Below are 25360 nucleotides of genomic sequence, written 5' to 3' on the forward strand. Positions count from 1 at the left end.
AGACTCCGCTAACCCAGAAATAGTACCTCGGGTTAAGAACTTTGCTTCAGGATGAGAACAGAAATCGTGGGGTGGCAGTGGGAGGCCCCATTAGCTAAAGTGGTACCTCAGGTTAAGAACAGTTTCAGGTTAAGAACGGACCTCCAGAACGAATTAAGTTCTTAACCCGAGGTACCACTGTACAGTGTTCGGATCAGAATTCATAGTCCCACTCTGTTCTGGGGTACTATGTCCAGTTCTGGGTACCAAAATTTAAGAAGGATGTTGACAAGCTGGAATGTGTGCAGAGGAGGGCAACCAAGATGATCAAGGGTCTGGAAACCAACCCTTATGAGGAGCGGTTGAGGGAGCTGGGGATGTTTAGCACAGAAAAGGAGACTGAAAGGAAAAGCCATTTTCAAACATCTCAAGGGCTGGTGCTTGGTTGATGGAACAAGCTTGTTTCTACAGCTCTGGAGTTTAGCATGTGAACCAAGGGCTTCAAGTTGCAAGAAAGGTGATTCCAGCTAAACATCAGGAAGAACTTTCTGATGGTAAGAGCTGTTGGACAGTGGAACGGTCTCCCTCGGGAGGTGGCGGACTCTCCTTCCTTGTAGGTTTATAAGCAGAGGTTGGAGGGCCATCTGTCACGGATGCTTTAGCTAAGATTCCTGCAATGCGGGGGGTTGGGCTAGATGACCCTGCGAGTTGTTGGGTCCCTTTTCTTGCAGACTATAAAATACTGCAAAGTAAACCACCTGTGAACCTTAGATGAAGGGCGCTCTACAAATACAAACAAGTAGGAAGGGACCCCAAGGGTCATCTAGTCCAACCCCCTGCAATGCAGGAAACTCAATGAAAAGCAAAATGGCTATCCAACCTTTGCATTACCTAAGGTCCCAGAGCGGGTTACAACTACTAAGCAAAACAACTTTTACATATTGGTGTGCATGTTGTAGGTTGCTTTCATTCGTGTTTAATATCTATTTCTCAAATCTTTGCTTTTGCAAGCCGTTTTGAGTTCGGGGCGAGGGGCAATGTAATCATAATTAAACAAGAACTAATTACTCAAATTATTTTGGGTGGGTGGAGGAGCCATGAGCAGCTCCTTCCAGTCGGGGGCAGCATTGCTCGCGTGCAGGAACCTCGGCTCCCTCTCTGTCGCCATTAGACGAGGAGGAGGAGGAAGAAACGAGACCGGCAACGAGAGCAGCCTCCATCGCTCCAGAAACCTCGCAGCCGCCCTCCTCTCCCCTTTCCCCGCCGGAAAATCCCGGGGAGCCGCGCTTCCCTCCCCCCTAAAAAGGTGAGTCTCACTTGCTGTGCGAAGTCCCCTCCGCCTCCTTCCCTTTTATTGCATTTGATCATCATCATTTAATTGCATTCCATCATCAACTGCAGACCAACTTCGATCCCTCTTTTGCACACAGGGAACAAACAGAAACTGGGGAAGCCGTGGGTTCAAATGAGGACAAGGGGGCTTGGTTTTAATGTACAATATTTGAATATATCGTTATAAAAAAACAACAACTGCTGCGCTTGCCAGTGCTCAACCTCGTCGCCTGCGGGTGCTTCAAAATGATGCTCTTTTAAAAAGCGACAATTCCGTGCTGTGAAAAGGCTCCCCCTGTTTCCCTGAAGGTGCAGCTGGAGTTAAAAGGTATTTTTGGTTGTAGGTAAGGAAGCTTGGAGGGGTAGTATCTCTTGTGCTTTTAAGAGGGAGGTCTGCTCACTCCTTTCCTGGGTATTAAATGGCTTTAAAATACGAAGTGCCTGGAGGATAAGGGCTATCGGGGGCTAAGAGCCAGGAGGGAGGTGTTTGTTTGTTTGTTTGTTTGTTTGTTTGGCCAAAGCCATTACAAAAGATAGAACACAGAATACAGAATAGAAATGGAATAAAATCTATTACGTGGTTAAAATGATTATTAAAAGCAGACACTCTGTGAGATGACAGTTTGCTCCCCTGAAGAACTTTACATCATCCCCATAAACTTTTCTTCTCAAAATTGCCACTCAAAAGGCAAAACCGGCCACTTTTTCCAGAAGTGTAGGGGGACCTGCCACCTTATAAAAAGTTAATAAAATACCCAATTGATCTCCCAACTGGGAGATTTAAATCTTTGAACAAAGCTTCTCTTAATGTCTGTGTAGATTGGACAAACCAGGAAGCAGTGGGGCATCATCATCATCATCATCATCATCATCATCATCATAATACTTGCCTCCACATGGGCAAGTGGATCCCATGTATAAGGGATCTGGCGATAGCATCCTTCAACTGTGGCCAGGTGCACAGACTGGAGCCACAGAGCCATAAAAGCAATTCTCCATTTGCTGCTGGTGGTGCTGATCACATAAGTGAGGGCGAGGCGTCTGAATGGGTAACTTGGCATACCAAGGGGCAAATTTTGGACAGACAAGCTTAGACGTGCGGCCAGCACAAAAATAATGCTTCAAAATGGCAGATTTCATGAGGCAAGATCCCACCTCAAAGTCTAAGGAACTCAGAATTGTCCAAAGAAAGGCCGTAATTAATTCTCAGTAACTTGTAGCGTTTCCTGATTCCAAGATGGCGTTGCTCCGGTGTTAAGATTCAGCACGTCCTTGAAATCTGAAAGTATTAAAACGGGCCCTAACCCCCTTTATAATTTTAGCCAGTACCTAAGGACAAGGAAGGGACACGGGTGGCGCTGTGGGTAGAAGCCTCAGCACCTAGGGCTTGCCTATCAGATGGTCGGCGGTTCAAATCCCCGCGACAGGGTGAGCTCCCGTTGCTCGGTCCCAGCGCCTGCCAACCTAGCAGTTCGAAAGCACCCCCGGGTGCAAGTAGATAAATAGGGACCGCTTACTAGCGGGACGGTAAACGGCGTTTCCGTGTGCTGCGCTGACTCGCCAGATGCAGCTTGTCACGCTGGCCACGTGACCCGGAAGTGTCTCCGGACAGCGCTGGCCCCCGGCCTCTTGAGTGAGATGGGCGCACAACCCTAGAGTCTGTCAAGACTGGCCCGTATGGGCAGGGGTACCTTTACCTTTTTAAGGGCAAGGATATGCACTTGTTGGTGGGAAGCACTTGTTCGAAAACCTGGAGTGAAGCCTCCAACAAAAGAGCATAGGCATCCTGGTCTTTGCCTCCAAGGCCTACTACCTGTGGATGCTGAGGGATTAAACCTGGGATCATCCTGGGTAGCTCAGTTAGAGCGTGGTGCTGATAATGCCAAGGTCACAGGTTCGATCCTTGTGTGGGACAGCTGCATATTCCTGCATCGCAGGAGGTTGGATGATGATCCAACTCTATGATTTCTGTGATTTCTGCTTGCAAAGCGATTCCTCTAACACTGAGCGACGGCTGTTCCCCCGAGCAGAAGCCTCTTGACCAGAATTCTGCTCTTTCTCATCTTCTTGTAAAAGTTTTATTTATATTCAAAGGTGATGCAACACTCAAATCAATGTATGTGTGGGGTTTTTTTAATAAACAAATGGGGAGAGGTTTGAACCCTGCGGTCCTTGGACCCATTTCATGAATCCAATAGTATCATCACCTTGGATGTTTGTAACAGCCATCAGTTGTCAATGGTAAATATTTTCACATTTCTTCCTTTTTTTATAAATATATTTTATTAATTTTAACATATAAATTATAAATCATACCGCACAGTTTATTACAAATACAATCTTATTGGACTTCCATCAGCACCTCTGATGATCCTCCGTCTTAACCACTTCTTATGCATTTCTTAACTTTATATTGTCTTTACATCTCTTAACGTATCATCACCCCTTCTCCATTTTTACAATACTTCCAATAATACTCCTCACAGAACTTCTTGCAAACCTACAAACATCGTCTGGTCATCACAAATACTTTTCAAATAGATCGTAAATTTACTCCAGTCTTCGGTAAATTTCTGGTCCTACCGGTTTCGGATCCTTCCTGTTAATTTGTCTAATTCTGCATAGTCTATTAACTTCATTCTCCATTCTTCAATCAAAATACTTTCATCTTTCAGGTGCCACGTGGGGTCAGAGACCAACAAGCCATCAACAAGGCATAATTAAAGAAAACAACCACCAACAGACCTTTCTTAAGAAATCCCTATTTTTACTGCTGCTTATGGAGGATAATCTATGTCAGGTCGATTTCAAAACGAAATAAAATTTTGCCAGACAGTGTGAAAAGGCGCCAGCAATCTGCCTGCGACCCTTATTGGTCTCTCTTGGTGTGTCAATTTTTGCCGCAAATTCATTTTTTTACATCGGGTCTTTTGTTATACACTGTAAGGTCAGCCTCAAGCAATAACACCCGCCAAAAGTTCAGGAAGTCTCTTGTGAGAAGAGAAATTTGAGTGTGGTGCGGAAAGAGGCTTCTACTGGGATTAGTCTGCCAACAAGCCCACTCCTCCATCTCCTGACTCCAGATTCAGGGCTTCGCAGACTGGGTGGGAAAATGGAGCCTCAAATTGTGAGCCCAGAACAAGAAGGAGGGCTGGGAGGGGATAACAAGCCCTCCAGCGTGGCTCAATCGGACTGTGTGAGGGAGCAGCCAGGATGGAAAGCATCTCTAGAGACCAAGCAGGAGCCCTGCAACGGGATGCAACAGCGCTGGGAGGCCCAGTGGCAGGAGTTCCTGACAACATTGCAGTCTCCTCACACAACAGAGAACCCATTGTCACTGGAGGCCACCCCATGGGACGATGCCAAGGCCTTTCTGGCCTCCTTCGAGCAAGTGGCCGGAGCTTGCCAGTGGCCTAGGGAAGAATGGGCAGCCCGGCTCCTGCCTGCGCTGAGCGGTGAAGCCAAACAGGCCTTCGTCTCCCTGGAAGCCAGAGACAGGAAGGACTATGGGAAGGTGAAGGCGGCCATCTTGCGAGGCGACGCTATCAAGATAGAGGTGCAGCGCCAACACTTCCGGCAGTTCTGCTGCCAGCAGGTGGAAGACCCCCGGAGGATCCACCTGCAGCTGCAGGATCTCTGCCACCGGTGGCTGAAGCCAGAGAGACGCAGCAAGGAGCAGATCCTGGAGCTGCTGGTCCTGGAGCAGTTCCTGGCCAGCCTCCCGCCAGAGCTGCAGAGCTGGATCCGAGCAGGAGGACCGGAGTCGTGTTCGCAGGCGGTGGCCCTGGCAGAGGAGTTCTTGATGGCCAGCCAGCAAGACTTGGCCGAGGCTGCAGAGTGGCAGGTGAGGGTTTGAGGTTTAATTTCCAGAATCTTGAAGAGGATAGCGCTACCTTTCCCAAGTAGTTTCCTTCCAGATGTTTCAAACTACAACTCACATGATCCCTGAGCATTGGCCATGCTCCCTGGGGCTTAACATACTACAGTTCCCAGAATTTTTTGGGAGAAGCCATGACTTATTAAAGCAGTGTCACACCACTTTAAGGTACAGTGGTACCTCAGGTTAAGTACTTAATTTGTTCTGGAGGGTTGCTCTTAACCTGAAACTGTTCTTAACCTGAAGCGCCACTTTAGCTAATTAGCCTCCTGCTTCTGCTGTGCCGCCGCTGCACGATTTCTGTTCTCATCATGAAGCAAAGTTCTTAACCCAAGGTAATATTTCTGGGTTAGCGGAGTCTGTAACCTGAAGCATATGTAACCCGAGGTACCACTGTTTAGTGTGAATGTGGCCGTAGAGCTGTTGTCCAATTCAAGGAGATAACTCTTAGTAATATATTAGTAGCCCTATTGGGAACACACACACAGAGGGTTGTCAGCTAACCAGCTCTGCCCTGCTCTTGTGCTTTTAAGCAGCTGCTTGAATGCAGGGATAGGTGTAACCCTTCACTGCACAGCACCGAGGGAGAAAAGCAGCAATTACCTGCCAGTGTCAGTGAAATCAAACTGCTGCTAAGCCCAGGAATGAGGCTGATGGAAAAGCTGGCAGCCCTGCTTTTCAGAGGCTGAAATGACTGCAAATGCCCAATGTCATCTTCTTTTTTAGATGCCTTTTTGTTTTGCAAATGTAACAAAAAGGGAAAAAAAGAGAAACACAATCTGCCCATGTTAAGGGTTAAAGTAATCCACCAGTCCTGACTTAGACACATGAATTAATATAAGCAGTCCATATGCCGAAAGAGATACTCAAACAAAGTTGATGATTATAAGAGATAAGTTTAAATGCAAGAAGGGCAGCTTCTACGTCAGGGGTCAGCAAACCTTTTCAGCAGGGGGCTGGTCCTCTGTCGCTCAGACCTTGTGTGGCGGCCGGACTATATCTTTTTTGGGGGGAAATGAACAAATCCCTATGTCCCATAAATAACCCAGAGATGCATTTTAAATAAAAGCAGACATTCTACTCATATAAAAACACCAGACAGGCCCCACAAATAACCCAGAGATGCATTTGAAAGAAAAGGACACATTCTACTCATGTAAAAACAAGCTGATTCCTGGACCGTCTGTGGGCTGGATTTAGAAGACGATTGGGCCGGATCCAGCCCCCAGGTCTTAGTTTGCCTACCCATGTTCTACATTTACGAGCATCTTCAAATCCTATGGATAAGGGTGTCTTTAAATTCTTCACCAATTGGATTGTCTTTTTTCCTCAGAAGCCACTGCAGGAGGGTTCCCTGGAGGCTGAGGAAACAGAGGAGCAAAGCAGTAGCAACGGTCTCTGTTTGCTGGGTAAGGCTTCCACTTTGGCATTAAGGCTATGATCATAGCTGTCAACGTTTCCCTTTTTTTAAGGGAAATTCCCTTATTCCGAATAGGATTCCTCGCATGAAAAGGGAAAAGTTGACAGCTATGGCTATGATCCCCTTACACATGCTTCTTCAGAGTTTGCCCTACAGAAGCATATGCAGAAGGAGCTGCAAATTCAGAAAAGTGGGATGTGCCACCTGAGAGATGACAGAAGGAAGATTAAAGTTTTGAAGGCCCTGTGTTTGAAAGAAGCAACGCCAGCACCTGATAACTGCCTTCTGCAGGAGGGTTTCCCCTTCAGTCCCCCAAAATGTCAGAAATCTGCTCAGAGCAGAGCTTGCAGTGTGGCTGCTGCTGTTCTATGGAATAGCATTCCTGTCGCTGTCTGCACTACTTGGAAGCAGCAGGAGGTGTTTTTGTTCCAACAAGCTGCCCCAGATGGGTAAATTTCCCTCTGCTATTAGCGTCCATTTTGCATTGTTCTTAAACCCGTCTTCAGTTTGTTTTCTGTTCTATTTTTTGGGCTGTCCTTCTGGTGTATTTGTAAATCCCATTGAAACATAAATGAAAGGCAATAAAATGATGATGATGATGATGAAATAATCTCCCTTCTGTCCTTCGCAGGCAGTGGAAGCCAAGGTCCAGGGGATCACAGCAACTTGCTTCCTCCTGAAAAACCAGAAATGGCCATGTCGGGTCAGGCTAAGGTATGTTCACTTTTAAGGAGCAAGACCTAGGTTGTCTATTTCTCAGTCATTTAAACTATTTAATTTATGTATACGCAGGTTACTTGCCAGAATGACTTCTAAGTGATTTATTAATGTAAAACCATCCCTAAGAATAGAGCCAGACATCATTATGTTTTCCCTCTCTGTCAAATCCTAAATTGTGACGCACCTCTGGATAGGGAGCCCTTGCCAGGTCCGTGCATATTGATGTCGCCCTATAAGCAATCTTGCCCATCTCTCATTCTCAGGGGCCAATGAATCTTGAGGAAACTTCACACATGGACCAGACCACCCCAGCCCAGCAAGGCCAGAGGACCATGTTTTGGCAAGTCAAGCAGGAAGACGATAGAGATACAGAATCTTTGGGTAAGTCTCTGCTCCATTAAAGCCCTGATATATCGATTTTTTGCATGACGGGTCCAAACATACAATTCAATACAAACCACAATATTTGTTGGTTTCTAAAAAGACTCGGGCAGCGCTTTTGTTAGACTGTTTTGAGTTCAAATTGCTTTTCTTATCAATAGTTCATTTTTATTGTCAATTGTTGTTTTTTTTAAAGCCAAAAACGGCCAGGAAGAATCAATGCATGTTCTTTGTGACAGAAATAATAATAATAATTATTATTTTTCTGTCTCTCTCTCTCAAACTTAAGAGGGACTCTTGATTCCTAAACCTGACCCTGCCTCTCACCATGAAAAAGAAGAGATCTTTGTCCAGTTTCCTGTGGAAAATGAAGGATTCCCAAGTCAAGATTCAGGTAAGGGGATAGAGAACCCAAAATGGCAACTCTTGCAACACACAAAAATTCCTGTGTTTTAATGTTGCCTTTCTGCCAAAGTGCTCTTGGTGGTGTAAATGGCTTGTCGCCCACTCCTTTCTTAATCCACAAGGTAGGTTAGGGATGAGGGATGCTGTTTGGGACAAGATCGCCCTTGCAAGTCTCATGGCTGAATTGGATTTGAACTTGGGTCTTCCTCCGTCTTAGTCAGATGCTCTAACTGCTACACCACACTGCCTCTGAAGAACTCTGGGGTTTCCCTTAGAGGACTGGAGAACATCCTTGCCTCTGTCTTCTCTCTCCCAGGATGGTTTCCCCAGAGATTTTTCTAATGTTCTCAGGCTTAGCAGAAGCAGCAGAAAGTATTTGGCTAAAAATCTGAAGAGGTCTTTTTTGTTTTTTGTTTCCATGCAGTTTTGCAAAAAGTGGTGTAGTTTTATTTTATTTTTAAATAGAAGTCTCTTATTTGTGAATGCAAAAATAAGCTGGAATGTGTATGGATGATGCTTGATGAAATCTCAGAACGTAGGACGTTGTCTGCCTTTATAAGAGCCACATGGTTCTTAATGGGCAGCAGGCCTCTCCTGGATCTGCTCTCTGAAAATGAACATGGGGTCCTCTGACCACAAGGCACATGCTCCATTGCTGAGGTCTAAACTTCATTTTACAGTAGGAGTGGGGAAGTTCAGGCCTGGGGGTGGAAAATGGCCCTTGGGACCTTTCACTGCGGCCCTCAAGACTCTTCCCAGGCCATACCTTGCTTCACACCCTTCTTGAGAATTTTTGCGGAGCTGAAATGCATTATTGCTTTCTTGGCCAGAGGATGGAGAGTGTGTGTGCACGCAAGTGTTTGTGTGGCCTGTGTGGTATTCCTTAGTGCCTATGGCAGGGGTGGGGAGCCCCTCAGTCATGCCTTTCTGTCCAGCTTTCCCCAAGCCATACATTCTAATGGCTCTGGTTGATGCCCTTCGCAAGTGGCGTTTGTCTGAGCTGGAATGTGACCTTGAACATTTGCTTCTTGCCCTTCCCACCGCTGGCATGCAGTCCCTGGAAAGTTGCCCAGAAGGGAGTGTGGCCCTGTAGCTGAAAAAAGATTTCCCACCCCTGTTTTACATTAAAGAGCTGTGTGTCTTTTGCCAAACACGGGTATAAATGTTTTCTTCATACGTGTTCTTACTATGCCTGTATTTCCCCTTAACATTTGTTCTACGGCTCGCTCCTGTTTATGCTCTGCCACTGTCTCTGAGTCCCGTTTTATGCCTCTGGCACCTGTATTGTTTTGGCGTCACAGTTTATCCCACTGTGCTTCCCTGCACCACACCTCCCCTCCCGTCCTGCGTCGCTCTCATAAATCCTGGTTTCTACATAATTGCGCCGTACTGAAATATGGTGGGTGGCACTGTGGTCTAAACCAATGACCCTCTTGGCCTTGCCGATTGGAAGGTTGGCGGTTCAAATCCCCACAACTGGGTGAGCTCCCATTCCTCTGTCCAGCTCCTGTCAACCTAGCATTTCGAAAGCACACTGGTGCAAGTAGATAAATAGGTACTGCTGCGGTGGGAAGGTAAACAGTGTTTCCATGCACTCTGGCTTCCATCACTGTGTTCTGTTGTGCCAGAAGCGGCTTAGTCATGCTGGCTACATGACCCGGAAAGTTGTCTGTTGTGGACAAATGCCGGCTCCCTCGGCCTGAAAGCGAGATGAGCACTATAACACCATAGTTGCCTTTGACTGGACTTAACCATTCGGGGGTCCTTTACCTTTACCTGTTGTTGTTGTTCGTGTTCACCGTTTCCCCAACTTAGGGATAGATGGGGAAATCCGTGCCTTTATTGAGAACTGGGGGTGACTTTTTTCAAACAACTGGACTGTCTCCCAGTTGCTATGGATCTCGGATGAGACAAGGACCCGTGACTACGAGAGGAATTGGCTACGGTGCTGGCGAGAGGCAGGGCACCTGTGGAAGGGCGACTAGGCCTTCCTGGAAGGGAACAGCCACCAGGGAGTAGCAGATGCAACTCTTTTTCAAATGGCTGAGCCAGTTCCCACACGTCAAGCAGGACCTGGCAGTGCCACGTTACCGACATCATTGACCACTGGCAGAAAAGGATGAGGAACACTGCCACCAGTCAGGCAACCAAATCCTTCCCAGGTTCAGCTGAACAATTTGGGGCCGTCAGCTTCAAGAGCACCTGAGGGTGAAGTTCTTCCTTTCTCCAGTGGAACGGCACTTTCAGGTTTGTGTCGGATCAGCGTCTCGCCCAGCTCATCCCAGTTAAGCATTCACATTTCTTTAGTTTGATTTTTGATTCATACAGAACCCATACAAAAATGCCACAAAGTTGGTCTCCGCACATTCAGATGTTTGGCCCTACCTTTCCCTCCAGGTGGGACAGGGTGAGGGGCTGTTGTGGTTCTCTCCCAACAACAGCACAGTTTATCCTCCTGTTTTAACAGACCTGTTCCACTCGTGTCCTTTAGCGCAATCTGACTTGCTTCACTCTGCCCTCTTTCTTTTTCTCCAGGCTTGGATGTTGAACCTTCTTCCACAAAAACCTATTTACTCAATAGTCCCAACCCTGCAAATTGTATGTCCACGCTCACAGGGTGCCATCTAACTATGGGATCGGAGGTTTCACAGGGCCTCTGTGGAGCCATCCAAGGACAAAGGTGGACCTTACACACTTTGCCAGCACAGTTCTAATATTCCTTTTTTTGTACCACGAGCTGGGTTGTTTATATAATATTCCCTTCAGTTTTGTTGCATTTCACTTTTTCTTTTTTTTAACATAGAAATAGATTTCCTTGCAATTTTTGGAATTTGTTGCTGTGTACCTTTATACCAAGGGACGCGGGTGGCGCTGTGGGTTAAACCACTGAGCCTCTTGGGCTTGCCCATCAGAAGGTTGGCGGTTCGAATCCCTGCGATGGGGTGAGCTCCCGTTGCTTGGTCCCTGCTCCTACCAACCTAGCAGTTTGAAAGCACGTCAAAGTGCAAGCAGATAAATAGGTACCACTCCGGCGGGAAGGTAAACGGTGTTTCTGTGCACTGCTCTGGTTCGCCAGAAGCGGCTTAGTCATGCTGGCCACATGACCCGGAAGCTGTATGCCGGCCCCCTCAGCCAATAAAGCGAGATGAGCGGTGCAAACCCAGAGTCGGTCACGACTGGACCTAATGGTCAGGGGTCCCTTTACCTTGACCTTTATACCAAACCCTCCAATAGAAAAAGTGGGAAAGCCTTTTTAAAAAGGTTTAATAAATAATAAATCAAAACCTTTGCTTCATATTATTTTGCCTGGTTGCCTTGTGTTGTGATGAGGAGTGTGGGCAGGTTTCTTTGGCATCGATTGGCCTTGTTGTGTGACTTGAGGTGCCTTTTTTTGTTGTTGTTGAGGGGAACTAGAACAGGGACAGAATTCTCTCTATTCTCTCCAGGAGACAGGAAGGGAAGAAACATCAAGAAACATCTGTCCTCCCAGTTGAACGACGTGGCCCAGGGAGAGAGGGAAAAATAGTGGAAGTGAACAGCTGGCTTCGCAAATGGTGTAAACAGGAACGGTTTGGATTCTTAGATCACGGACTGCAGTTTCTTGAAGATGGACTTCTGGCAAGTGATGGGCTGCACCTCACAACGGTTGGGAGAAATGTTTTTGCCAAAAATCTCAGAAACCTCATCAGGAGGGCTTTAAACTGACTAATGTGGGGGAGGGAGACAGTGCTCCTGAAGGTAGGAGTCTATCAATTAATGAAGATGATCATCCAAATGTCATAGACCAAATGGAGCAAACAGCACGCGGACCTAGTGGTGGGAGGAAAAAATCCTTAAATAAGAGACACGGGGGAATGATTAATGGACTTCAATGTCTGTACACTAATGCGCAAAGCATGGGAAATAAACAAGATGAGCTTGAGCTCTTGGTACAGCAAACTAAATATGACATAATAGGCATCACTGAAACCTGGTGGGATAAGTCCCACGATTGGAATGTAATAATGGGGGGATACAATCTATTTCAGAGAAACAGACCAGACAAGAAAGGAGGAGGAGTGGCGTTATATGTCAGGGATGTGTATACCTGTGAAGAGATCCAAGATTTAGATCCTCAAAGCCAAAGTGAGAGCATTTGGGTCAAAATTAAGGGAGAGAAGAATAACAGAGACCTCATTGTGGGAGTTTACTATAGATCCCCAAGCCAAACGGAGGACATAGATGTTGCCTTCCTGGAACAGATGGCCAAGCATGCAAAAGGAAGGGAGATAGTAGTAATGGGGGACTTCAATTACCCGGATATTTGTTGGACGTCAAACTCAGCCAAGAGCATAAGGTCAAACAGATTCCTCACTGGCCTTGCAGACAACTTCATTGTCCAGAAAGTGGGAGAAGCAACAAGAGGAACAGCCATTTTAGATCTGGTCCTAACCAATGTTGATGACCTGGTTAGTGGGGTAGAAGTGGAAGGATCATTAGGCGCGAGTGATCATGCTCTTCTGAAGTTTACTATACAGCGGAAAGGAGCAGCCAAGCATACTAGGACTCAATTTCTTGACTTTAAGAAAGCCGACTTCATAAAACTTAGGGAAGTGCTGGGTGAGATCCCATGGACAACAATACTAAAAGGAAAGGGAGTTCATGATGGCTGGGAGTTTGTTAAGAAGGAGATACTAAAAGCACAACGTCAGGCAATACCAATGAGACGGAAACATGGAAGGTGCCTAAAGAAGCCAGGGTGGCTATCTAAAGAACTTTTAACTGAATTAAGATTAAAAAAGGATGTGTACAAAAAATGGAAAAGGGGGGAAACCACCAAAGAGGAATTCAATCAAATTGCCAGCACGTGTAGACACAAAGTCAGAAAAGCTAAAGCACAGAATGAACTCAGGCTTGCTAGAGAGGTTAAAAGCAACAAAAAAGGCTTCTATGGGTATGTTCGTAGCAAAAGGAAGAACAAAGAAACAATGGGGTCACTCAGAGGAGAAGATGGTGAAATGCAAACAGGGGACACAGAAAGGGCTGAACTACTCAATGCCTTCTTTGCCTCAGTCTTCTCCGATAAAGAAAACAATGCCCGACCTGAAGAATTTGGAGCAAATGATTCAGCAAAGGAAACACAGCCCAGAATAACTAAGGAGATAGTACAAGAATATTTGGCTAGTTTAGATGTATTCAAGTCTCCAGGGCCAGATGACCTGCATCCAAGAGTATTAAAAGAACTGGCAGATGTGATCTCAGAACCACTGGCAGTCATCTTTGAGAATTCCTGGAGAACAGGCGAAGTCCCGGCAGACTGGAGGAGGGCAAATGTTGTCCCTATTTTCAAAAAGGGGAAAAGAGAGGACCCAAATAATTACCGCCCAGTCAGTCTGACATCAATAGCAGGGAAGATTCTGGAGCAGATCATTAAGCAAACAGTCTGTGAGCACCTAGAAAGGAATGCTGTGATCACCAATAGTCAGCATGGATTTCTGAAAAATAAGTCATGTCAGACTAACCTGATCTCGTTTTTTGACAGAATTACAAGCCTGGTAGATGAAGGGAACGCAGTGGATGTAGCCTACCTTGATTTCAGCAAGGCATTTGACAAGGTGCCCCATGATATTCTTGTAAAGAAGCTGGTAAAATGCGGTCTTGACTATGCTACCACTCAGTGGATTTGTAACTGGCTGACTGACCGAACCCAAAGGGTGCTCATCAATGGTTCCTCTTCATCCTGGAGAAGAGTGACTAGTGGGGTGCCACAGGGTTCTGTCTTGGGCCTGGTCTTATTCAACATCTTTATCAACGACTTGGATGATGGACTCAAGGGCATCCTGATCAAATTTGCAGATGACACCAAACTGGGAGGGGTGGCTAACACCCCAGAGGACAGGATCACACTTCAAAACGACCTTGACAGATTAGAGAACTGGGCAAAAATAAACAAGATGAATTTTAACAGGGAGAAATGTAAAGTATTGCACTTGGGCAAAAAAAATGAGAGGCACAAATACAAGATGGGTGACACCTGGCTTGAGAGCAGTACATGTGAAAAGGATCTAGGAGTCTTGGTTGACCACAAACTTGACATGAGCCAACAGTGTGACGCGGCAGCTAAAAAAGCCAATGCAATTCTGGGCTGCATCAATAGGAGTATAGCATCTAGATCAAGGGAAGTAATAGTGCCACTGTATTCTGCTCTGGTCAGACCACACCTGGAGTACTGTGTCCAGTTCTGGGCACCACAATTCAAGAAGGACACTGACAAACTGGAACGTGTCCAGAGGAGGGCAACCAAAATGGTCAAAGGCCTGGAAACGATGCCTTATGAGGAACGGCTAAGGGAGCTGGGCATGTTTAGCCTGGAGAAGAGGAGGTTAAGAGGTGATATGATAGCCATGTTCAAATATATAAAAGGATGTCACATAGAGGAGGGAGAAAGGTTGTTTTCTGCTGCTCCGGAGAAGCGGACACGGAGCAATGGATCCAAACTACAAGAAAGAAGATTCCACCTAAACATTAGGAAGAACTTCCTGACAGTAAGAGCTGTTTGACAGTGGAATTTGCTGCCAAGGAGTGTGGTGGAGTCTCCTACTTTGGAGGTCTTTAAGCAGAGGCTTGACAACCATATGTCAGGAGTGCTCTGATGGTGTTTCCTGCTTGGCAGGGGGTTGGACTCGATGGCCCTTGTGGTCTCTTCCAACTCTATGATTCTATGAGGATTCTCAACAGACAGAAATGGGCTTAAAGAGAACACGTCGGACACCTGCAGAAGTATCCCAGAAGAACCTCACTCTGAGAACTGCAGTTTGTGGGCAAAGATGCAAGTCGAAATTTGTGAAGGACCAAAACGAATGCTGTGAACCTGTGGAAGGTCTTAGAGCTGCTGTTAACCAAACCTCTGTAGTGAAAACAAGGAGAGGAGCACCCTTGTCATCCAAGTATGCTAAAAAGCACCTCTGCAGATCAGGACGTCTCTTGAAACCTACCAGGGAAGACCCTCGTGAGAGTACTACGGGGAGGGGAAACTTCCTGCAAAAGTCCCGTCTTGATAAATATCGGAGAACCCAGACAGGAGAGAAATGATATGAATGTCCTGAGTGTGGGAAAAGCTTCACTCGCAGAGGAAATTTGAGGAGGCATCAGAGGATACATACTGGAGAGAAACCATACAAATGTCCCGATTGCAGGAAATGCTTCAGGCAGAGTGGGCATCTGTTGAGGCATCAGGCGATACATATGAGAAAGCACTTCGTATAAAGTGCTTTAAGACTGGGGAACTGCCATTTGAGGAAACTGTCAGGCAGCCTGTACAGGAGGGAGACTCCACCAATTGCCCTGAGTGCAGGAGAAGTTTCCCTTGCTGGTTTTGATCAGTATCAGAGGAAACCTTTTCCATGAGAAACCTTCTGGATTCCCTAAGCAGAAGGACAGCTTTTTCCACCACAAAGGCCACCAGAAAAACTGATAAGAAATGGTTGAGTACTTGGTGACCTGTAGAAAAACAAGCAGCACAGAAATAGGAAATGCCATGTTAATAACTGTTAGGCAAACCCGCGTGTACTCTGTGCTGAATAAATAGCATATAGACCTGGGGTCACACGTCATGCTAAGCCAATCTGTGGTTTGCACGAATGAATGAGTGTGCTGGTTCCCAGGGAGGTCCTGTTGCCTTGCCGAGTCAAGCCATGGTTTGGCTTAGCATGTTGAAAGCTGTCTGCTGTGAAAGCTGGTCTTGTGGGTGGTCATTGGCAGAGTCTCAGCTGGTCTCAGCTGCTTTCTATATTTCAGTGCGCTTGAGAAATAGCCTTTTCCAAAATGCGTTCGGTTCACAATAAATACCATTTTGTAGCATTTTGTCATTTTTTAATTTTATGTTGTTTTTTGCCTGCTAGAAGGCTGAAAAAAAAGCCCTGGTACTGCCCCCACTTTTATGGTTGGATCTCAACTGTTTTTTTCCCCACTTGAGGCCAGATTTGATCCCTTATGGCACCTGTAGTGGCACTGGGAGTGGAAGAACCTATGACATTTGAGATGTTGCTCCCCCAAATCCCATCAACCCCAGCCAGTGATCTCACAAACACACACTGCTTCATTAGCGAATTAATTTTAAGAGCAAGTCAGCAGACTAGCTTCCATTACATTCCAGCAGTTGACCATTGTGTGGCTGTTGCTCTGAAACAACTGGGAGTTAAATCTATTGCAAGCCCATAGACAAACCAGCAGGTCCCAGTTTACCTTCTGCCTAGTCTTTCTTTTTTATGACTTTGCTGTGACTGACTGATACAGCCACTCCTTTTGGAATTTGCATGGAAAACTAAGAGGACCAACCTGCCGTCCTGTTTTACAAAGCTGCTTTTCCCCGAATTAAAATACAGATGTTGAACCCCATAATGATAACTAAAGAACCTTGGTTGAAAGAACCATGCTGTGCCCAACTTGCATGCTGGTGCATTCTCCCTAACAAACCAGGATTTGCAAGATTATCAAAACATTCCGCCTTGTTTACCGAAACTGGCTTGTTGGGGAGAAATGAACTATTATCTCGGGTTTGGAACAATGCTAAGATATCCCCCTTCCTTGTTTACTTACTGTCAGGGAACTGCCATCGGAGCATCAGGTGGTGGAGGGACTCAGGGAGGAAGAAAGAGACTCAACAGCTGAAGCAGGGACCAGCAGGGGGAGGAGTGGGTCTCTGAGGGAATGCGAGCAGGAGGGAGGGCTCAGGGAAGCTTCCAGCGAGAACAGTGGGGAGGTATCTGAGTCTCCCATAGGGAGACCCACACCTCGCCGGAAACTGTCACGCCGTGAGTCCAGGAGACGCGTTTCCGTTAAGGAGCTCCTTTGCTGGAAACGCTTCCGCAGACAGCCACTGTCGGACTCTACTAGTGACTAGAGCAGACATGTCTGAGGAGCTCCGTCACACACGGAGGTTTGTGGGGTCGCACAAACTCGGAGGGAGCACGTTTTTACGCACAAGCAGCTAATCAATCCCTAACAGCAGTCCGACAGTCTCTGTACGCTGCCTGTGCAAGAGAAAGCATCATGAGCGAACCAACCGGAACCGGAGGAGCGGGGGCTGGAGCTGGTCCAAGCTTGGAAGATAGATACCGAGCGTTGGAGGTCCAACTGGCGCTGCAGACGGCGAGGCTGGAGGAGAGAAGGGCTCAGGATGCAGACAAGAAGGGGAGAGCCACTCAATTCCCCAGAAAGGTACCAGGATTGGTGCAAAAATTTGGGGGGGACCCCAAGGATTACCATGCCTTTAGGACAGAGATGCAATATGCCATTAATGTGCAGTTCGATGAGTTCCCTGATGAGGAATCGCGAGTTGCTTTCGTAATTGGGCATCTTGAGAAAGGGGCGAGAGACTGGGTTCGACCCCTAATGGCAACGCACAATGACATACTAAAGGACACGAGGAAGTTCTTTCGTGCAATGGATATCATGTTTTCCAGCGATATTGAGGAAGGGGCGGTGCGCAGACAGCTAATGGCTTGTAAGCAGGGAAGTCGATCTGTCCGTGAGTACTGGACTGAGTTTACCATGCTGATTCACAGACTGAGTTGGGATTTATCGGCGGCACCCATTCAAATGCTATTTGAAGAAGGTCTTTCTTCGGCGGTGAAAGACGAGCTGTCACGGAGCCCCAGGGCGGAGTCTATGGATCAGCTGACCAAATCTGCGCTGACCATAGGAGCGCGGCAGGAGGCAAGAGCCTTGGAGAGGCGGGAAGGGAGAGGGGAACGTTGGAAGGAGTTCCGCATTCCAGACATTCCTGAGCCAGCTTTCCCGCCGGCAGAGCCGATGGAAATCGGAACAGCGCGCGCGCGCGCATTTTCAAAAACCAGCGTGGGGGCTAAGAAGGAGGGAAAGGGCCCCCGGAAATGCTATCTCTGCCAACAGCCAGGCCACTTTGCCAGAGTCTGCCCCCAGAGGAAGGAATGGCAAGGGATGGTGGGAGCTGTTGAGGGGGGAGAACAGGGGGGAACGGAGCAGGTAAAAGCCAACGCCTGGTTGCCACAATCGGGGCACTGCAGCCAGGCCAAAGAGCAGTGAAAGTGCCCGTGCCAGAAGCTCCTCGACCTGCTCTAGTGATTGAAGTGTCGCTAGAGCTGCAAAATGGGCACCCCCTAAAAATAAAGGCGCTATTGGACTCAGGCAGCTCCTGCAATTTTATGAGCAAGGAGTTTGCTGCTGAACACCAGATACAGACTATCCCTTTAAGCAACCCCCTGCAGGTGACCACGATTGATGGCAGGGAGTTGTTGGGAGGAGGAGTCAGCTTGCAGACTGTCCCAATGATAATGAGGGTGGCAAGGCACACAGAACTGATAGCGTTTAATGTGGCCACCCTGGGAAGCGCTCCCATTATTTTGGGAATGAGCTGGCTAGCTCTACATGATCCGCTGGTTGGCTGGCATCAAAGAGTGGTGTCCTTTGGTTCAGCACATTGCTTAGAACACTGCAAAGGGGAAAAGGGTTCAGCAGGGGCCCAAGCCACCCTAGCAGGGACTGAAGTAATGGAGAAGGTGAAGGTACCACCACAGTATGCAGATCTCAGCGACGTGTTCAGCGAGAAGGAAGCTGACCAACTACCACCTCATAGACCCTTTGATTGCCAGATCAATTTACTCCCTGGAGCACAGCTTCCCGTGGGCAAGTTGTATGCCATGTCAGACAGAGAAATGCAGGAGTTGCGAGGGTTTATTGACAAGAACCTGAAGAGAGGCTTCATCAGAGAGTCCAAAGCAGCAGGGGGTAGCCCAGTGTTCTTTGTGGACAAAAAAAACGCGGACAAGCCGAGACTTGTATGCGATTTTAGGAGGTTAAATGCAGTGACTGAACCGGTGGCTTTCCCTATGCCCAGAATTGATGATATTTTGACCAGGGTGAGGAAGGGAAAGATTTTTACAAAGCTGGATCTAAGGGGGGCGTACAACCTGATACGCATAAGGAAAGGGGATGAATGGAAAACCACCATGTTTACCCCTTTGGGGGCATTTGAATACCTCGTTATGCCATTTGGATTACAAGCAGGCTCAGCGTGTTTTCAATCTTTTATGAACCACGTACTGGGCCCTTTGCTCTACAAGAATTGCGTTGCTTTCCTAGATGATGTGTTGGTGTATTCGGAGAATGAGGAGCAACATGTGAGAGACGTCAGAGAAGTGTTGAGCAGACTGCAAGCCAACAGGCTGTGGGTCAAACTGGAGAAGTGTCGGTTCCATACCAAGGAGGTGGAATTCCTGGGGTACCGCCTGTCAGACAAGGGATTGGCCATGGATCCCGGCAAGGTACAGGCAGTGCTGGAATGGAAAACACCCAAAACCAAGAAGGATGTGCAGAGGTTCCTAGGGTTTGGAAACTTTTATCGTAAGTTCATCCGCAACTTCGCCCATCTGACGGCGCCCATCACTGACTGTCTCAGCAGTAAAAAGAAGTTTGTATGGACGGCGGAGGCGGAGCGAGCGTTTGAGGAGCTGAAAAGGGCCTTCGCCTCTGAAGAACAACTTCTGCATGTGGATTTACGAAAGAAGCTAAGGGTTGAAACAGACGCATCTGACAGAGCCATAGGGGCGGTGCTTCTTCTGCAGCCGGGGAAGGAGGAGTCAGAGTGGCGACCGTGTGCCTTCTTTTCGCGAAAGCTGAACAAATCCGAGAGGAACTACACGGTGTACGACCGAGAACTTCTTGCTATTCATGAGGCGTTCCGGAGATGGAGGCATCTGCTAGTTGGTGCACAACATAAGGTGCAAGTGTGCACGGACCATAAAAATCTAGAGTATTGGAGAACTGCGCGAGTGCTCAACCAAAGGCAGTTGAGATGGGCCCAGGAGTTCTCCAAATTTAACTTTGAGATTTGTTACGTGCCAGGCCCAGAGAATGTTAGGGCGGACGCTCTCTCACGCAAACCTGAATATTTGGAGGGGGAGGGAGCACCCGAAGAAACCCATATCATTCCAGAGGACCGCTGGGTGTGTGGGGCGACTTTGGTGGGGCAAAGGGAATTGGTAGAGGGTACGGTGCAGGATGCATACGCCCAGGACAAACTCAGGGGTCTCAGGAGGGAGGAAGACAAATCCGGTGGTTTTGAGGAGAGAAACGGGGCATTGTATTATAAGGGAGCGTTATATATACCTGAAGGGGAATTGAGGGAGAAGGTACTCAAGCAGCTGCACGATAGCCCCACAGCAGGGCATTTTGGGCAACACAAGACCATGTGGCTGGTTACCAGGGAATTTTGGTGGCCCAAGGTCAGGGAAGATGTGCGGGAGTATGTGAGAGGGTGTGAACAATGCCAAAGAGCCAAGGGGGAGAGGCGGGCGCCGGCTGGTTTATTAGAACCACTGCCCACACCTGAAAGACCGTGGGAAGCAGTGGCAATAGATTTCATGACTGATCTGCCAAGGTCTAGAGGGAAAACAGCCATCATGGTTGTAGTAGACCTGTTAACTAAAATGGCCCACTTTATAGCCTGCTCACATGCGGTCACAGCAGAAGAAACAGCCAAATTGTTTGTAGACAATGTGTTTCGGTTGCATGGCGCCCCCTTGAGGGTGGTTTCAGACCGAGGGAAACAATTTACTTCCAGGTTCTGGAGGAAGCTCATGAGCTTACTGCATGTAGAGGTTAATTTTTCAACGGCCCGTCATCCAGAAACCAACGGGCAGGCGGAAAGAGCAAATGGGGTTCTCCAACAATATTTGAGGTGTTATGTTAATGACAGAGAGAATGATTGGGTGGAGAAGCTGGCGTTGGCAGAATTTGCCTACAACAATGCAGAGAACGTGTCCACGGGGATGAGCCCCTTTTTGGCTAATCACGGGTGCCATCCCAGAGCCTTCCCAGGGGGGGAGGGGGAGAACTGGAGCGTTCCAGCTGCAGAACAGTTCGTTGAAGAAATGGAAGCGATCCATCGCCAGCTCCAACTCAACTTAAACAGGGCTAAGGAGGAATATAAGAGGCAGGCAGACAAAAACCGAAGGGAAGGTGAAAGCATCAGGGTGGGGGACCAGGTGTGGCTGTCAACCCAAGGGTTGCCGTTCAAAGGAGGTTGTAAGAAATTAAGACCCAAAAGGCTGGGTCCGTTTGAAGTCATGCAGCAGGTCAATCCAGTGGCTTTCAGGCTCCGGTTACCGAACCACATGAAGCTGCACCCAGTTTTTCACAGGTCGTTGCTGTCACCGTATAGAGGAGACAGTGAAGGGAGGGTCACTAGGGGACCAGCAATGGAGGAGAAGGAACACAGCTACCATGTAGCGGAGATCCTCGATTCCAGGTGGAAGGGAGATCAAGTAGAGTATTTGGTAATGTGGGAAGGGGAACCGGAGTCGGAAAACACCTGGGTTAGGGCAGAGGATGTCAATGACGAAGTTTTAATAGAGACTTTTCATCAGAGGTTCCCACGTAAACCTCAGCCTGTAGCGAGGTTCCGAAGGGAATACTTTGCCACCACCGACGAGGAAGAGGAGTTGGAGGGGTTCCCAGATTCTGAAGAGGAAGAGGATTCAGCGAGCCAGGACGACGATCGATGGAGGGAATTGTTCGAGACGTCGGAAGATGAGGAAGATTCGTTTCGGGGTTTTAGCCCTTCACCTCCCAGGGGAGAGGAAATGGGAGGGGGTGAGGGGGGCCCTGGAGGGGAGGTGGATGTCAGGGAACTGCCATCGGAGCATCAGGTGGTGGAGGGACTCAGGGAGGAAGAAAGAGACTCAACAGCTGAAGCAGGGACCAGCAGGGGGAGGAGTGGGTCTCTGAGGGAATGCGAGCAGGAGGGAGGGCTCAGGGAAGCTTCCAGCGAGAACAGTGGGGAGGTATCTGAGTCTCCCATAGGGAGACCCACACCTCGCCGGAAACTGTCACGCCGTGAGTCCAGGAGACGCGTTTCCGTTAAGGAGCTCCTTTGCTGGAAACGCTTCCGCAGACAGCCACTGTCGGACTCTACTAGTGACTAGAGCAGACATGTCTGAGGAGCTCCGTCACACACGGAGGTTTGTGGGGTCGCACAAACTCGGAGGGAGCACGTTTTTACGCACAAGCAGCTAATCAATCCCTAACACTTACCCCCTCACACAAAGAAAGGCATGAAGGAGGAGGGATCAGGCCTTTGGGAAGGGCTGTGGCTCAGAGCCAGAGCACCTGTTTTTCATATAGAGGGTCCCAGGTTTTCATTCCCCAGGCTGGGCTGGGGAAAGGATTCCTGCCTGAAACCCTGGAGAGCCGCTGCAAATCAGTGTAGATAATATTGCTGAAATGTCTATAAAAATCCGGATGTATGGCAACCCATGAAGTGTAGATTTTGGCGAATTTCTTGAAAAACAGCTCAAAAACTTCTTTTTTTGAGATTTTGCAAACAACAACAACAACCTCAACAACTTTTGTGTCTGGATTTTCACTCTTTGAAATATGGCAACCCTAAATACTGAGAAAGATGGGACAGTGGTCTGATCAAGCATAAGGCAGCTTCCTGCATTCCTCTGTGGTGCCCAAAATGCTTTATTGTGAGAATGCTGCCAATTGCTTGTGAAAGGTAAAGGGACCCCTGGACGCGGACGACTTTGGGGTTGCGGCGCTCATCTCGCTTTATTGGCCGAGGGAGCCGGCGTACAGCTTCCGGGTCATGTGGCCAGCATGACTAAGCCACTTCTGGCGAACCAGAGCAGCACACAGAAACGCTGCTTACCTTCCTGCCAGAGCGGTACCTATTTATCTACTTGCGCTGGCGTGCTTTCGAACTGCTAGGTTGGCAAGAGCAGGGACCGAGCAATGGGAGCTCACCCCGTTGCGGGGATTCGAACCACCGACCTTCTGATCAGCAAGCCCTAGGCTCTGTAGTTTAACCCACAGCGCCACCCGCATCCCTTGCCAATTGTCTGAGCCACGTGTTATTTGCAATTCGGGGGAATTTGCTGCTACCTTGCTGCAGAAGTTTGGTTTTCATTATTTCACTGAGAAGTAAAGAGAAGTGTGTCATGTGACCATAGAAGATGTTGAGAAAGTGTGGCGTTCGTTTAAGGGCAATGGTTTGGGAGTGACACAAAGGTATTTTCGTTTTTTCCTTCATTCCCACTGTGTCTTATGAAAAGCAAAAAGAAGTGCACTTTCCTGTTCTTTTCTTCCTTTCCTTTACATTTTGTAGAAGCAGGGTTCTTTTTGTTGTTAGCAAGGTTTGTCAGTTCAAATAAAAGAAATTAGTGTTAAAGAAATCAAGCCTCTGAGAACCATTGTTCCTGGTTAAGAAATCCTTAACTGTTGCAACGGAGGCATTAACATCATTTGAGAACACAGCATTCGACATTAAAATATTCAGTTATTAATCCCATTGCTACTGGCCCTCGACAGAAGGACTGTTGTAATCTGTGCTGAAAGAAGCTCCTGAAGTTCAGTGCTACAGCATTGTGAAATGTTGCTTTTTTGCACAATTAGTTCTGCTGTTTTTAGTATTTACCGTAAAATCTATTCAAGTTTTGGTCTGCGAGGAATTATGCCGGGCCTTGAAGCCTCACCTCAACCGCTAGAAATCCTGGTCACCTAAAGCCCATTGACTTCTAAATGTAAAGGCATGATTGTTGTGGGATATGATCATAGATACAGGAAATAAAGAGGAGTTTTAGCAACGACACCCTACTTTGGAGAAGGAAAGAGAAAGAGAGAGAGAGAGAGAGCACAGGAGGGAAGGTTGGCATGAAGTCTAGGAAAAGTGTCAAGAACCTAGATTTAAAAAAAAAAACAAAAAAAAAACAATTCTCTCTGTCTCTTCAGGTGATGAAAAGAGATGTCTGATCAAGGTGAACCCCTCACAGCAGGGAGAGACAGGGACGATAATGAAGTTATCTCTATGGACCATTCCTGGAGCTGGAGCAATTCATGAGCAGAGATGCGAGGGGGAGGAACCAGTGAGGGGAGAAAATGGCTCCAGGGAGCTTTTAGAAGATGCGCATAACAAACCCTCCGTTCGACACTCCAGAGCACAAAATTCCTTCGTTTCCAAATACCAGAGAAGGTACCACCACCACAACATAGGACTTACGGCTTATAATGGAGAAGACCACTCTGACGATCTGAAGTGGGAGGGAAACACCTACCAAAAAGCTTTCTGTTCCCAACACCAGAAAATCCAGACAGGAGAGAAACCTTTTAGGTGTCCTGATTGTGGGAAGTGCTTCAGGCAGGGAAAAAATCTGAAGATACACCAGAGACTGCACACTGGAGAGAAATCGAATGAATGCTCTGAAGGTGGGCTCGCTTTCCGCCCAAGAGAGAATTTACAGAGACTTGTTCGTGCAGGAAAGAGATGCTATGAATGTCCCGAGTGTGGGAAATGTTTCCCTAATAGAGGGACACTGATCAGGCATGAGAGGGTCCATACTGGGGAGCGACCGTTTGAATGCCCTCAGTGTGGCCAGTTCTTCAGTCAGAGAGCCCATTTGATGAGGCATCCGAGGATCCACACAGGAGAGAAGCCACACATGTGTCCCCAGTGTGGGAGGAGCTTTTCCCGGAGTGACAGTTTGGTAGACCACCAAAGGAAACATCTCTGCGAGAAACCTTTCAAATGTGCCAAGTGTGAGAAAAGCTTTAACCAAAGATGCACTCTCGTTAAGCATCAGAGGACCCACATAACCGAGGCTGTACTCTGAGAACTCAGTGTTGGGTTGGAAAAAGTTCCAGGAGCAAACTTTGTCATATTAGGAATTGGTTGGCAGGCCCACCTGTGCTCTGTGCTAAAGAAATATTACACAGACATTATGTGTTCCACCTTAAAAGGGAGCAGGCTTTGAGAGTCACAGAGTCTGCGTATTTCCTGTTCACAGGATGTTTAGGTTTTCTGTTGCTTTCGTTTTCTCTCTGTGTCTGGAGACACCGACGCAGGCAGTCATGTCTTTCTTTGTTCTGATCAACACTGAATAAAACTTGTAAATAATGCTCTCCTGAGTGCGACTTTTGCTGTGAATTATCTGCTGACAGAGTGTGCATGAGCTCTGGAATGTGGCAAGCTATTTCAGGAAACTCATGTCACTAATTGCTGATACTGCGTGCCTACGGGAGATGATGGATCGTCCGGCAGACGGCTTGGGGCCATGATGGACTTTGTCTCCCAGGCAGTATCCCAACACGATTCTGGGGAGTTTCACTCAGACAATGTGACTTCTGTCCCCACATGCCCTCAAAATATGCTCCAGCTCTTAGAGACTTGTTTTCTGGCGGGAAATTCCATGACATGTCAGGAACTGTGATCATAAATACCTATGAAAGAA

General features: G+C 47.6%; 1 protein-coding gene across 1 annotated transcript; it reads left to right on the forward strand.

Moving 5' to 3' along the window:
• Positions 1 to 1033: 1033 nt before the first annotated feature.
• Positions 1034 to 24851, forward strand: LOC310701336 (uncharacterized protein). Its single transcript, XM_083492086.1, has 7 exons — positions 1034 to 1285; positions 3987 to 5155; positions 6522 to 6597; positions 7240 to 7322; positions 7592 to 7709; positions 7999 to 8103; positions 23865 to 24851. Exons 2-7 carry the CDS (start codon positions 4424 to 4426, stop codon positions 24740 to 24742), a joined length of 1992 nt encoding a protein of 663 aa, XP_083348212.1. The 5' UTR covers positions 1034 to 1285; positions 3987 to 4423; the 3' UTR covers positions 24743 to 24851.
• The last annotated feature ends 509 nt before the right edge of the window (positions 24852 to 25360 follow it).

This window comes from Podarcis liolepis (genome assembly GCF_965112155.1).
Source record: "Podarcis liolepis genome assembly, chromosome: 2".
NCBI classification, from domain to species: Eukaryota; Metazoa; Chordata; class Lepidosauria; order Squamata; family Lacertidae; genus Podarcis; species Podarcis liolepis.